This window comes from Pavona decussata, unplaced genomic scaffold, assembly GCF_977016875.1.
Source record: "Pavona decussata unplaced genomic scaffold, jaPavDecu1.1 SCAFFOLD_91, whole genome shotgun sequence".
Taxonomy (NCBI): domain Eukaryota; kingdom Metazoa; phylum Cnidaria; class Anthozoa; order Scleractinia; family Agariciidae; genus Pavona; species Pavona decussata.
Genome location: NW_028145508.1, coordinates 2,787,501 through 2,801,059, shown reverse-complemented (window position 1 = coordinate 2,801,059; position 13,559 = coordinate 2,787,501). Strand labels below are relative to the sequence as shown.

General features: G+C 38.4%; 1 protein-coding gene across 3 annotated transcripts in view; it reads left to right on the top strand.

The window, feature by feature from the left end:
• The window catches only part of LOC146474216 (uncharacterized), a 75,224-nt gene that overhangs the window by 56,785 nt on the left and 4,880 nt on the right, over positions 1 to 13,559 (top strand). For all 3 annotated transcript variants that reach the window (XM_085117496.1, XM_085117495.1, XM_085117498.1), the window contains 17 exons: positions 221 to 274; positions 1,138 to 1,191; positions 2,175 to 2,228; positions 3,094 to 3,147; positions 3,846 to 3,899; positions 5,531 to 5,638; positions 6,520 to 6,573; positions 7,156 to 7,263; positions 8,440 to 8,493; positions 9,203 to 9,256; positions 9,831 to 9,866; positions 9,993 to 10,010; positions 11,222 to 11,239; positions 12,081 to 12,116; positions 12,931 to 12,960; positions 13,114 to 13,176; positions 13,477 to 13,500. In XM_085117496.1, coding sequence (XP_084973622.1) covers positions 221 to 274; positions 1,138 to 1,191; positions 2,175 to 2,228; positions 3,094 to 3,147; positions 3,846 to 3,899; positions 5,531 to 5,638; positions 6,520 to 6,573; positions 7,156 to 7,263; positions 8,440 to 8,493; positions 9,203 to 9,256; positions 9,831 to 9,866; positions 9,993 to 10,010; positions 11,222 to 11,239; positions 12,081 to 12,116; positions 12,931 to 12,960; positions 13,114 to 13,176; positions 13,477 to 13,500 — 873 coding nt within the window. The remainder of the gene's footprint in view (positions 1 to 220; positions 275 to 1,137; positions 1,192 to 2,174; positions 2,229 to 3,093; positions 3,148 to 3,845; positions 3,900 to 5,530; positions 5,639 to 6,519; positions 6,574 to 7,155; positions 7,264 to 8,439; positions 8,494 to 9,202; positions 9,257 to 9,830; positions 9,867 to 9,992; positions 10,011 to 11,221; positions 11,240 to 12,080; positions 12,117 to 12,930; positions 12,961 to 13,113; positions 13,177 to 13,476; positions 13,501 to 13,559) is intronic.

Below are 13,559 nucleotides of genomic sequence, written 5' to 3'. Positions count from 1 at the left end.
CAGGGGGATCCCCTGTCAATCTAGAAACACAAATGAATGGAAAGGTCTTTCTCTGTTCGTAAAAACGCTGTATGGTTGTAAACAGTTCCTCTCACAATGTTGATGGAACAAAAATCAATTTTCTCTTGAAAGTTCAGATGTACTCTATCAACATTGTACTTGTTTTGCCACACTACTTCCATTTTGCAAATTTAACTCTGTTTATGTTATGCCTTTCCAGGGAGATGTTGGTTCTCGTGGAGCAGCAGGACCGAAGGGCGAAAGAGGAGCAACGGTAGCTATTCATGATTGCTAACCCTTTAACCTTCAATGACAAAGAACAAATTCTCCGGTCTTGTCCCATACTTTTCTTATAAAATCAAGAAAATTCACCCTGGGTGATCATATCCTGAATTCTCATTACCTTAGGGGTTGATATTACAAGGAGAAATTTGATGCTGATCACTGTTAAATGCAAAGGAGCAAACGTTAACCAATGTCCAACAACACTTACGCAGGAAGTTGCACACACAAAAAAATTCAATCTGCCACTGATGAAGGCGATATGTGAAACTGTCAATTTTACATCACCAAGTTGCAGTAAAGCATTACATTGTGTGAGAAGTTCTTCTGATAATTCTTTTATTGATAACTTTTGGCACTCACTTTTGTCCAACAGAGCAGTTGTTTATGATAAATCTGTGGTACTATTTGTAACTTGTAAAAATAAATTATTTCACACTAGCGTCCTGCCAGTCACCATAGCTTGTGACATATGTGGTATATTTATTTCATGTTATGTTTTGTAGCATGGAAAAATGTATCATTGCCATTATGCATTGCGTTGTAATATTTCGAACTGACATTCAGACATTTTTTATTGATACTCTCCACTCTTACTGTTACATAAGCGCAAAATACAAAAGTTTGAGGTATTAAAAAAACTAGACTAACACACAGCTCAAAAAATACAATTCAAATATGGGAGAGGAGAGTAGAAAAAATAAGAAAGATATAGCAGAAGGAAAACAAAAAACAAAGAGAAACGAAAATGATTGGAATAAAGTATCATTAATAATGAGCAAGGAATGTATCATCAATATTGAGCAAGGTAATATTTATAGAATTGCATTGTATTAAACGGTTGTTATTATTTAGGGCCAAACTGGACCCACAGGAGAACCTGGAAGGGCAGGTCCTCAAGGAACAAAGGTATGTTTCATAACATTTTGTGGCCGTTGCAGGATGTGAAGCCATCATTTGTTAGTTAACGTTGCTTTGTATCGTCTCCCTCTGTCCTGGGCGCTTTCCATTTATCCAAAATTTTCGATTCAACCTGTTGCAATGCAAATGGCATGCGTGGATCAAATGGAAATTTTCCATAACAAACGGACGACCTTTAGAGGTACTCAACTTATTTGCGCAAGTAACCTTGCAATGGTAACGGGGTTAGTTTGTAAAGAAACTGTTGTGCTTCATTGGTGCAGAAGTGGAAATCAATATTAAAGTGTCTCAAAAAGTTTTAATTGTTCGCAAGAAAGCGAGACGGAACTTTCTATTTTGGTTTTATCAACTGCATTGATCGGGTAATTTACCCACCATAAAAAGATTCGAGTGCTGACATCGTTTTGAGCGTGGTAGCCCTTCGCATGGTCAGAGAAAATCCAATGCTATGGAACGTCAGTGTAGCATCGTGTTGAGGGTGTAGTGATAATGATTGATACTCTTAAAGGGGAGGTTTCATGGGGTTTTTGACTTCTTTTGTTAAAAATGGTGAAGTACGACCTTCACTTAGTTACAAAATAATTCTAGAACAACAAGAGGAAACAATTCAACTCAATTCTTGAAAGGAAAAAGTTGTGATCTGTTCTAGTGCATTTTGGGAACAAAAATGCGAGAACTTGAGGAAGGTTAGCCTAACATTTTTAAGTCTCCATCCATTCTGACCTATTCAGTCTCTGGCCAGAGGCGCTAATTGATAGTTTTATTGCACTGGGGTGATAATTTATAACAAAACTAGACAATTATTTTTTTGTTTCATGTTCACAGACAAACATTTTTGGGTTTTGAAATGACATCTAATTATCAATTACATCAATGACATCAACTATATTCTGTAGAAACTGGCCTGTAGACTACTTAAGATTTTTCTCACTGCATGTAAATCTCTTCCATTTTTCTTGACACTGCTTTAGGGAGAGACTGGGCCACCTGGACCGAATGGACGAAATGGAGAACCAGGAATACCTGTGAGTTTTTTTCCTAGCCTACATACAGTTACTATATAGATACCATATCTTTAATGTGATCTTCCTTGTCAAGGAAGCATTTTGAAAAAATAATGAAGATGCAGTTTTACAATCTACCTAAATGTAGCTTCTTGTAGGGCAGAAAGCAATGGAGCATTTCCGAGTTGCTGTGAACCTCATTATGAAAGCGAGGCTAAGTGCAAAGCTTTTCATATGAAAATTAGTTTTGGTTGCATATGAATGAAAATAAATTTTCAGGATAAAAACTTTGCACTTAGCCTCGCTTTCATAATGAGGTTCGAAGCAAGTGTATTGCAGACCAGGCCCCAGTTGTTCAAACAGCGGATAATTTTATCCACTGGATAAGTCGCTATGCGGCAGATAAAAGTGTGCAAGAATTTCCCTAAAGCCCTATAATATGTGTATAAGTAGAAGTGTCTGTCTAATTTAAGTATGTGATTGTGTGAAGAACTTGCCAAAAGCTTTGGTTGGAATACATTTTATCCGCTGGATAGCAACTTATCCACTGGATAAAGTTATCCGCTCTTTGAACAACTGGGGCCAGAGTGGTTCAAAATCTGCCCTCTTTTTGCTTGCATGATGAAGCATCCACTGGGAGTCCCGCTAATACCTTAGGTGTTCATTAGATTGGCTGGTTACTGTATAATAAGAACAAAGAATAAAAGCTTAATTTTTGTTTACCCATGGAATCCAAATCACAATTAAAGCACTCTTCCTTGTGGCTATTGTATATTTGTAGAACTCTGTTCCACTGGAAACAATTCTTGCCTCTTCTGTGTCTGGTTGTAAGAATAAGTTGAAACATACCTTTTTGTGATATATACATATTCATACCTTATTCTAGGGAGCTCGAGGCAAACAAGGACCTGCAGGCCCAAATGGAGATCCAGGAGCAGATGTGAGTAATCTGACACTTTCTGTTTGGCAGCAACTGTCCCCAAACGCAATACACCCGTCCTTGATGTTCCTTCAAAGTGGCGCATCGCATTTTCAAAATGTGCATTTTGAAGATTGTGTGGAAACGCAAACAGCCCTCAAAATGATGCATTAAACTTACAAAGTGACCATTGTAGCCGTCCAGTTCAGAGAAATGGAAAGTGCACATTGTTGCTACCAATACAACCTTTCGGTCTTGTCTCGCCAGCTTTGGAACTGACAACGTTAATTGAAATACCTGTATTTATTTGTGTTCCTTTCATGAAGTTACCATTTAATACTGGTCAATAAAGGCAATTAAAGTGCTCTCTTTTTGCAAACATGGTAATGCCGCTTATTAGAAGCCACATATCACAGTTAACAGGGCAATGATTTTTGGAACTGTTCACTTGATGGAGGGTGCCTGCTAAGTACAGGGTCGCTGAATGCAGGTTTGACTGTGCTGACTTTCTCTCTGGCACGCGTTATCTTTTGAACATTGTAATTTAATTACAGCGGTAACATTGTCTCCAAATTTTTACTTTGCTTTTTACCATGCAAAAAAATTAGGATGCCCTTTCTGCTATTGTTACAAACGTATGCCTCATTGCATTGTGTCTATCACTTGCTTATAATATTTGGGGAAAATCAGACTTTTAGCTGTTTGTTAATGTCTGACAGGGTGATAATGGAACAGACGGTACTCCTGGCATTCCTGGACGACCTGGTCTTAAGGTCAGTATAATATAGAGAGTGTTTCACAGAGACCATGCTGGAGGTACAGAACAGTAAAAACATTCCGTAAAAAATTAATCTTTTTCCGAAAGGAAAGTCATATTGTTTCATTCCTCCAATATGGGAGCCACAAAAAACACTCCATTAAAGGGCTTGGTCAAAGTCAGAGGATTAGTGAAGTTTGGTGAAATTTTTCATTAACTACTTTTAAGTCTGTGGAGGCGCGGTGATGCAGTGATTGGCGTGTCTGACATTCGATCAGACTGTCAGAAGATTGGAGGGTCATTGGTTCGAGGCTACCTTGTGCTCTTTATTTAATGCCCTGCTATGAAATCCCCATAATCGACTTTAATGTCAGTTTACATGATTGTTATGATGTGTCCTTTTGCCTTGTCCTGAATTTCTGTGTTCGTTTTCTCAAGACATGTAGCTGTGCTGTGATTCAAAGGAATGTGCCAACTTCTTTTTAGTGTCATTGCAAAATATTGCTATGTAAAATTGCTGTGCCAATCAGAGCAGCATTAGGAAATTTTTGCGAAATTTAGGTCCTTTCAACAATTCTTTTTGCCAAATTGTGAAATTTAAGTCCTGCAAAATTTGCACTCTACCATTTTTGCAAAATTAAATTCCTGCGAAAAATAGCAACAAGAAGGTAGTGGAGGACTTTTTTTAAGCTTATTAGGGCTGGTTCACACTGGCGATGGAATCGGAAGCAGAGTCGGAATCAGACGAAAGGAACCTTCCATTCAGTGTGAATAACAAACAGAAATGGAATCGCAATTGTAAGCTCAACGGAATCAGAATCACAAGGATCACAATGTTTCCTTTTTCTTCTGATTCCACCTCTGATTCCGTTGCTTGCGATTGAGTATGAATTGGTTGATCATAATTGGAAGTGCAAACAGAAGAATCAACCAATCACACAGTTCATTCCCAATCCCTTTACATGAGATTTAGAACAGAAACCATGGCGGTACTCCGCTATTTTAAACCAAAGTATGGCGTCTGTTTCTGCTTTCTTCGTATTGATTCATACTAGGTCAGCAAGTTCTTCTGATTCCGACTCCAATTCCACTTCCACTACTTATGTCTCTAGTGAACCAGGCCTTACCAGCTACTTTCCTTGTGAATTCAGTCAGCAAAGGCAAGCTTAAACAAGAAGTTTTGCTTTAAAAGATCAAGCCCCTCCTTCCTTTCACACCATTGCGGGCGTGAAATGCCAATTTATGAGCGATTCAGTTGTGGCACGTTGTTGACTCAAGCGTATTCTGAAAAACTAAGCTTCAAATCTCATAATATCACCACAACAATATAGGACATTGGTTTCTAATTATTTGTTTAACAACGATCATTCCGAAAACCAAGCCAATTTTATGAGTAAGGGTCACAGAAAAAAGTACATCTTGTTTGTCAGTTGTTTACGCTCTAATGGTTAGCTGACTAATGAAGGTGACAACAGCCACACCAGGCCCCTCTTATACCGGAATTTCCTGTTTATATTAATGACAGCCCTGAATAATTACCTTTAAATTTTTTCTTGTTAAGAATACTTGACATGGTTTCACTGAAGTGCACATGTTAGCAGTTCAAATTGGTCATCAAATCTTAGATTCAGTCTGTTTTATTTTTAGGGAGAAAGTGGTGTTCCTGGAGAACTTGGTGCTGCAGGGAAGCCAGGACCCACTGGTCCTCCTGGGCCTAAGGGGGATGCTGGACCACCGGGTATCCCAGGAGAAAAGGTAACTTCAAATATCAGCTGCCCCATTTTTGAATGGATACCATCACTGGGAATATTCTAATCCACGAACGTTTGACTGGGCAAGTTTCCATGACTTTCACAAATTCTGAAATCTTAAGGAAATCAAAGGCAGGACAGCAACTGGAAGTGATGACGTCATAATGATATGACGTGGTAATTACGTCATAAAGCCAAATGGCGGCCATCTTGGATGTGTCACCGCTTGCCCAATTACTCCCTGATTTGTACTGTACTCATTCGGTTTTCACCAAAAGTGACAATGTAATGGAGATAATCCTATTTTTTTTTCTCAAGATTATTTATGAATTTAAAAATGCCTTCCTTATACATGAATTTTTTTGTGACCACCAATGAGATAAATCAAGTGAATGTTGACATAATATATCAGACACGAAGAAGAGTATTTCATCCCATTTCCAAACACCAAGAAATGGGTTGAGCTTCTCAAACCATTAACAATTCTTTGAGAAGTTCAAAGCGAAAGTTTCACTAAATTTTACGATAATTAAGATCACATATCCAAACCTCCTTCACCGTGGTCATTTCCTTTGTTTTCTCTTCATGAATTAGTAGCAAGATTGGTATCCACTTCCATCTTGGCCATCCACCACCAGAAATATTTATAAGTAGTTTCTGTGAACCAGGGCAGCCATTTTAAATAAATCTGGCCACTGTTTTTCAGCTGCTTCGGATGAAAGTGCTTGTAAAATTTTGAATGTGTGCGACTTAAAGAAAACGATAACAAAGTCCCCTTTGACCAACAAGGGCATCTCAAACTGAAACACCGCACACAGTGTTAAAATTTGGTTTTCTTTATGTCGCTGTTTTCCTTTTTTAACATCATCATCTATGTTTGCTTAGGGACGACGAGGAGCAGATGGTACTCCAGGAAAAACTGGTGATCAAGGACTTCCGGTAATGACGAAAATCCCTGTTTAACCCCTGCCCTCCCTCCTCCTCCCCCCAGGATATAGGCCCATCTACCATCTACCCACAGAAATAATAGTATGGTTTCAAGCCCCACCGATCCTTGGATATAAGGCCCCCTTCGTCTTGCCTTGTTTCCTTAATATAAGTGCTTTTACGGAACAAAGTACAAGGTCAAAAGTGTAATGTAAGTAGAGTGCAGCACAATAATTTTAATGATACTGATAGCATTATAGATATTTCTATCACATCAAATGCCTTTCCTAAAAGTTGACCAAATTTAAGAATAAAACTTCGAAATTACAAAACTTTTCGATATCATCATATCATTTTCAAGTGAAGAAATAAATATGTTACGTTAATATATACCAAAAAATTGTCAAATAGTTGCGTGTGAATAAACAGGCAATGAAAAATATATCATGATGATATCGAAACGTTATGTAATTTGGCTAAGTTGTATTCTTACATGTTTATCTTAAACTACACTGATCAGCCAAATTCTCGATTTACGGCATTATTACTCTTGGCGAGTAATAATCAGTGCGTTTTTTATTCGCTCGTTTTTAGGGAGAACAAGGACCCAAAGGACAGAAGGGAGAGGTGGGACCTGCTGGCGAGAAAGGAGACAAGGGTTGGACCGGCAAACCCGGTGAAGCTGGACCTCAGGGTGAAAGGGTAAAGTTTTGATTGATTGATTGATTGATTGATTGATTTATTTATTTTATTGTGTGAGAGGTAGAAAGAACGCTCTCCTAGTACAGATTGGAGTCGAGTTTGTATGGGACAATCAACGAATGTATGGATCTTGGGACATGTATCTGGCACCCCCCGCAGATTTTGTAGGGGCGGATGACATCATCACCAACTTGGCAAAGGAGAGAGAGCCTGGGATCGATGTCATTGAACGCACTCCCTAATCTTTGATTATTACTTGTTTATTTATTTTTCTTTGGCTTCGCCATGCACAACACAAACAAGAATAATGGACAATTAAATACAGCAAAAGAGAGCAAATAATGGTAGGGCAGCCACTACATCAATAGCCAATTACAGTGGTCCTCTTACACTTAAAAAAAACTAACTAAAACTAAATAAAATTTAGAAGCAGAAAGATGGAAAGCATGCTAACCCAAGGGCGCTGTTACACTTAAGACAAATGAACTTCCAAGCACGGGGGTCTTCCTGGTCATTTCATTAACTCCCCTTATATGTGATTAAGGCAGCGTTTTTATCGCGTAACTGCAAAATTGTAAGTTGCTATTTGTCAGCAGTCAAGACCAGTGCAAAATGTTGTGAAACCACAGCCATTTTCTTTCAGCACAACACACTTTTTCAGTCAGTCTCTTATCCTAAAGGGGCACTGTCACGGAGATTTTGCTGTATTTTGATCAAAGCTACGCAAACATCTAACAAAGAACCTTTTCTCCAACATAGAATTCTTCTTAGAGCACCGGGAGGAAACTAGTAAATATCTTCTCCAAAGAAGAACAAACTAATTTCTCCAAAATACACAGGAAGAACGTAATCCATTTCCATCCAAGCCATCCACAGCAAAATAAAACAATTACTACATTAGATATACTGGTAGTAATTGTTAACATTACTGAAGCATTATTTTAATATTTCCGTCGATACAAATCTGTGTTTTCGCTATTCAAAGGCACACTAAAACTTGGTGACACTGCCCCCTTAAAAACCATATTAATCTGACCAGCTTTTGGTAGTGTAATTAAACCTCGTAATTTGGTCAACCTGGTTGAAGAATGATTACCCTGGATAAATAAATATTGCTTGCTTGCTTACATTTTTACTACTTAAATCGTAGTAATCACTTTCTGCTTAATCTCTCAGGGTGAAATTGGGCCACCAGGAATAGACGGCTCCACTGGACCTCCAGGTCTCAGGGTGAGTATAGCAGGCTAATAGAGCAGTTTTCAGTCGTGTGCCGTGTAACCAAAACCAAAGTAATTACTCTGGCCAATCAGAACAGGTGTAAACAACGCAATGAACCAATTACAACTCAAAGCAAGTACATGTAACCAGTGCCAGGCGCAGGAAAACGAGTGCGACCAACTCACGATTGAAACCAAAACCAAAGTAATTACTCTGGCCAGTCAGAACAGATGTCAACAGTGCAATGAACCAATCAGAACTCAAGCTCACATGTAACCAGCGCTAAGCGCATGAAAACGCGTGCGACCAACTATTGTTGGTTTTTGGTTTTACGAGTTTTGCTGCCCAACGCATAGCAATGTAAAGCAAAACCAAAGTAAAACAGCGTAGATTACTTTCGACACAATTGAAAATTATCCTATGATGGAATTGTTGCGCTCTGTAAAATCCCTTGATGGGGATTGTAGTCGAGAACGTCACCTCTATGCCATTAATTCCATTGTCACTTTTTCAATCTGACTTCTTGTTTGTCTGCAATTAAATAACTATTTAAATTCGAAAGACGTTCATTTCGATAACTAGTAACCTTCCTACCAGTTTTTAAACTTTTACTTTGTCTAGGTTGCTACTAAATTTTGTTTAAATAAACAAAAAACGTCCTTTGCTGGAAACTTTGCAAGGTAACACCAAACAAACAATGAACTTTGCATTATCTTCCTAGGGTGGCCCTGGTGATACTGGAGATCCAGGTAAACAAGGTCGTGAGGGTCAATCGGTGAGACATTCCTTTTTATCAGTATCTTTAAAATAATGAGGTCATGTAAGTTAGCAAACCTGAGGAGGAGTGTGTCATCCAACACAAGGCGCAGCCAAGTTCTTTAAACGAACTTTGAGGTTTTGGGAATTGGGTCAAACACTCTTTCGAGTGTTTGATATAGCTTCTCAAACCATTGATATTTTCTTGGAGAAATTCAAAGCAAAAGTACACCTAACATTATGATAATAATTAAGGGCGCATTTCCTCGAATATGCATCCCCAGTTGGGGCGGTCTGCCCAAATACCTTGCAGATGAGTTGCGGTCCACACAAGACAGGTGTTTGGATATCATTGGGATACCGAGAACATCCCTTCCGATGTTGGAGGAAAGACGAAAAGTAGCGACAAAGCGTGAACTGGAAAGAATTGTCAATGATAAGAACCACCCAAATCAAATTTTCATTATAAAGCCAAATACTAGCTACAGATAACTTAAGATCGGTACCAGGCCCAGTAGGAATACCAAGGTCTAGAACCCAAAGACATGCAAACTCCTTTAGCAATCATTAATTGTCAAACTTTGTCTTTGTAGGGTGAACCTGGTAACAAAGGTCCTGAAGGTGACACGGTGGGTACTTCTCTCGCTCTCTTGTTTTTATTTTTCAACTAAACTTTGCAAATTTTTTTATTTTATTATTATGCTCAAAACTACGACCAATGCACGACTGATCTTCTATTTTTTCATTGTTCTCAGGGTGATGCTGGACCACAGGTAAATAGAATTAATGCAATTTTTAATTTTAATTTTAAAGTTTAACAAGGAAGTTCCGCTATAAAAGGACAAGCTCCTCCTTCCTCCCACACCTTTGTGAGCATGAAATACAAATTTAGATGCTGTTTCTCGAGCGTCCGCTGAAAAAAAATGTATCAAATTTCATATAAATATCACCATAGCAATATCAGACATCATTTTCTAATTCGGTTAACAGGTTTATTTCGAAAACTAAGCCAATTTTATCAGCAAGGGTCGTAGAAAAAGGCGTATGTTGTTTGTCAGTTGTTTACGCTATAGATTGTTGATTGACAACTGACAATGAAAATGGCCAGGCCAGGCCCCTTTTATACCGGAATTTCCTGTTTAGCAGCAGTGTGGCGTGGATCCTCGAAGTCATTAATCAGATCGAAACTTGCTTCCTTTGTCCCTTGTGTTGAAGATAAGCTACTTCTTTGAAACTCCATGTATACAGTTTTTGTTCACAAGTTTTCTGACATATTTCTTTGATTGAATGAATATTGTACAAAGTACTTCTCATTGTGTAAATTGCGTGGGACTAAAAATTGGGTTTTAAACACAACAAGAAATATTTTCAAGGTTTTTTTTTTCTTTTTGTTTCTTTTATTTACCACACAACAAATATGTCAAGATTTATACTAAATGTAATGCTGAACACGAAAGTAAAAGTGACGAGGAAGCCTAAGAAGAAACCGTAGGGTACAAGTGCAGAGCTCTAAGTCGTTGTAAGCTTTTCACTCGAATGTCTGCTGAAATACATGTGCTTTAAAATGCCATGGAAATCGAACAGTCCCCACAACTTAGGCCTGTGCCGCAGATGGTATTAAGGGGCGGTCGATTCCGTCTGCGGCGTAGGCTACCACAAGAAGAATAAAAAAACAATTTTCTGCGGTCACGGTCGAAGGAAAGACGCTTGTTGTTTGCTGGCCGCAGTTTTGTGTTTAACATGACGCATTCAAGTAAGCGGAAAGAAAAAAATGTTCACTAACTAAATAAAGGGCAATTCTTGAATCATTAGAAATACAGGCAGCATAAATAAACGGCAATTTTTGAATCATTAGAAATACAGGCAGCAAAATCTGTTATGTATGTCTAAGAATAATATTTCATCTATAATGTGAAGATGACATTAAGCGTACAATAATTTTCTGTGATGTTAACTGGCTTCATTTGTTTTCTTTATCGTATAGGGCCCTGATGGATTGAAGGTGAGTTAAACAAAACGTTTTTGGGATTATGTCATTGGCTCTTTCTGAATTTTTGGCCAAAACCATGGACCACACTCGTGACATGTTAAAGTGGGAACAAGCTGTGATGAGTTTTTGCCGACGTTTTGTAAGACAAATAGAGAGACTTCAAGAAGTCGGCCGGGCTTTATCAAGTTACAATCCATTTCCAGCATGGGCATTTGTTACAACTCTGGACCAATACATCCCCTTTAATGTTCACATGTATTCCTCATCGAAGTCTGTAGTTGAGACAGGATTTATCTACAAACACACAGAGAGATTTGAAGGCTCGCAAAATTTATGGCCATATCTGTTGTATTTAAATGTGACTGAAATTTTTTAGCCTTTTTCTTAGAGGATACAATGGAACTTCAAGCTTGCCATTGCACTTTTTTTTTTTGGTACAAATTCTAGCACTTTTTCCTCACAATTTTCAACCCTGTTTGGGATCTTTTTCTCGCATCTCGTGTTATTTGTACACATAATGTCAGTGGGTGGTACATCATATCCACCAGCTAAATCACAAAACGGCCTTTACCAGGATGATCCAAACATGTACAGTCTATGCCATATATGAACCTAGTAAACTACAGTATCTAGCCTGCCTTGAGTGACCCTGTGGCACAGGGCTTAGATCTTGGTGATCCCATTGTGCCGGCGTTTCATGGCCGTTGGTGAAAGGCTTGACTCCAGGTCAGCGATTCGCAAATGTTTTCTTAACTTTTAACATCTTTCTCGTTAGTCCTTTAGCATCCATTCAGTAATGAGTAGTTATTGCAGTGAAGCTTATTATTCTATCCTTTGTTTTCTTGTTTTACAGGGACCTCCTGGCCCGCCTGGTCCCCCAGGACCTCCTGTAAGTTAAGCGTGTTTGTGTTTCATCATTTTGCATCATGCCGTTTACAATGCGACTGTTGCTATGTTCAGACCATACTAGACCCAGCTGTTGGAAAGCTGGGCCCGTTAAATCGTAAGCCAACTAACGCTAATCCACGATAAAAAGTTAATCGAGGTTTTCATCTTGCTCGTTAAAAAGGGTTTCAAAGGCTAATTTCAAGCTAAAGGTAAAGAAAAGTTTAAGTCGGTCAAAACTGAGGGCCAAAAATCTTTTGGAAGGAACTGTATTGATTAGTATTTAAAATCGAATCAACGTTGACATTAATCCAGGATTAGCTGAATCGGGCTTTGAACAACTGGGCCCTGATCAGTGTGGCTTATCCAGGCTTAAAGTAATCAAGGTGTCTGTCTCTCTTGTTAATAAGTGTTTGCATTGCTAATTTTTAGCTACAGTTTGAAAGCAAAGTCAAAATTTGGGATAAATACAATTACAAGAGCCTACATGGGTGATTTTTAATCCCTGGTCTAAATAACTGGACCCTGGATAATGTTTTCTCTCGGCATGAAATCTATAACATATGCCTTCCGTTCAACAAGAAGACGTGTTTTCTGTGTTGCTCCAAGCCTATTGTCAACAGAAAACATGACTGACATGTCACTTTACTGAGGCAAAACTCTTTTGCACATTGCACAGGCGCTTCCATAGGTTTGATTGTTTTCTAAATTTCTAATATATATTGTGTTATCATGTACCACCCTTGCATGCATTTTTTCAAACTACTCATCAAAATGTCTAAGAGGTACACTAACTAACATCTCTTCTGTTTTTTTAGGGTGAACCTGGCATGTCAGAGATCGCTAGTGTAAGTGATAACTTCTCAATTTACCTATTTGCTTTAATTTGCAGATGATCATTCTCTGATTTCTGGCCAGTTCTTTGCCTCTCTCTTTTAACACGAGTGAACATATCATTATCATTGTTAATCAAATATTAACATTCGTTTTCTGTCTCTTAGTACTTGTCTGTAGGAAACATCGAGAAAGGCCCAGGATTCCGACTCTACTCAAGCACTGGAAAGGTAAGAAAATTATTGTGGAAATTATTTTGGGACCAATCCTTGGGTGGACAGCTTTTCCAAGCAACTCCCAGTTGGTTTGACGCTGAGGTCATGGGTTTAAATCCCGTTCAAGCGTGCAATGTTTTTTCAGGCTTCCTTTTCGCAACTGCTAAACTTGCGTACATATAATTGCGATGGTCTCTCGCTTATTAATTCAATCATCCGCAGTTCAAAATATATGAATTTAATAAGTTCACTTTCTTTTCCAAGCTATCGTTAGTAATGTTCGAACCTTTAATTTTCATGTTTTTGATTCTGCAGGAAAAGCCAACTGGAGACGTTAAGGTAAGGGCTGGCCATTGTTAAGACTTTTGTTTTCAGAAGGAGATTGAAGTGGCTTTGTA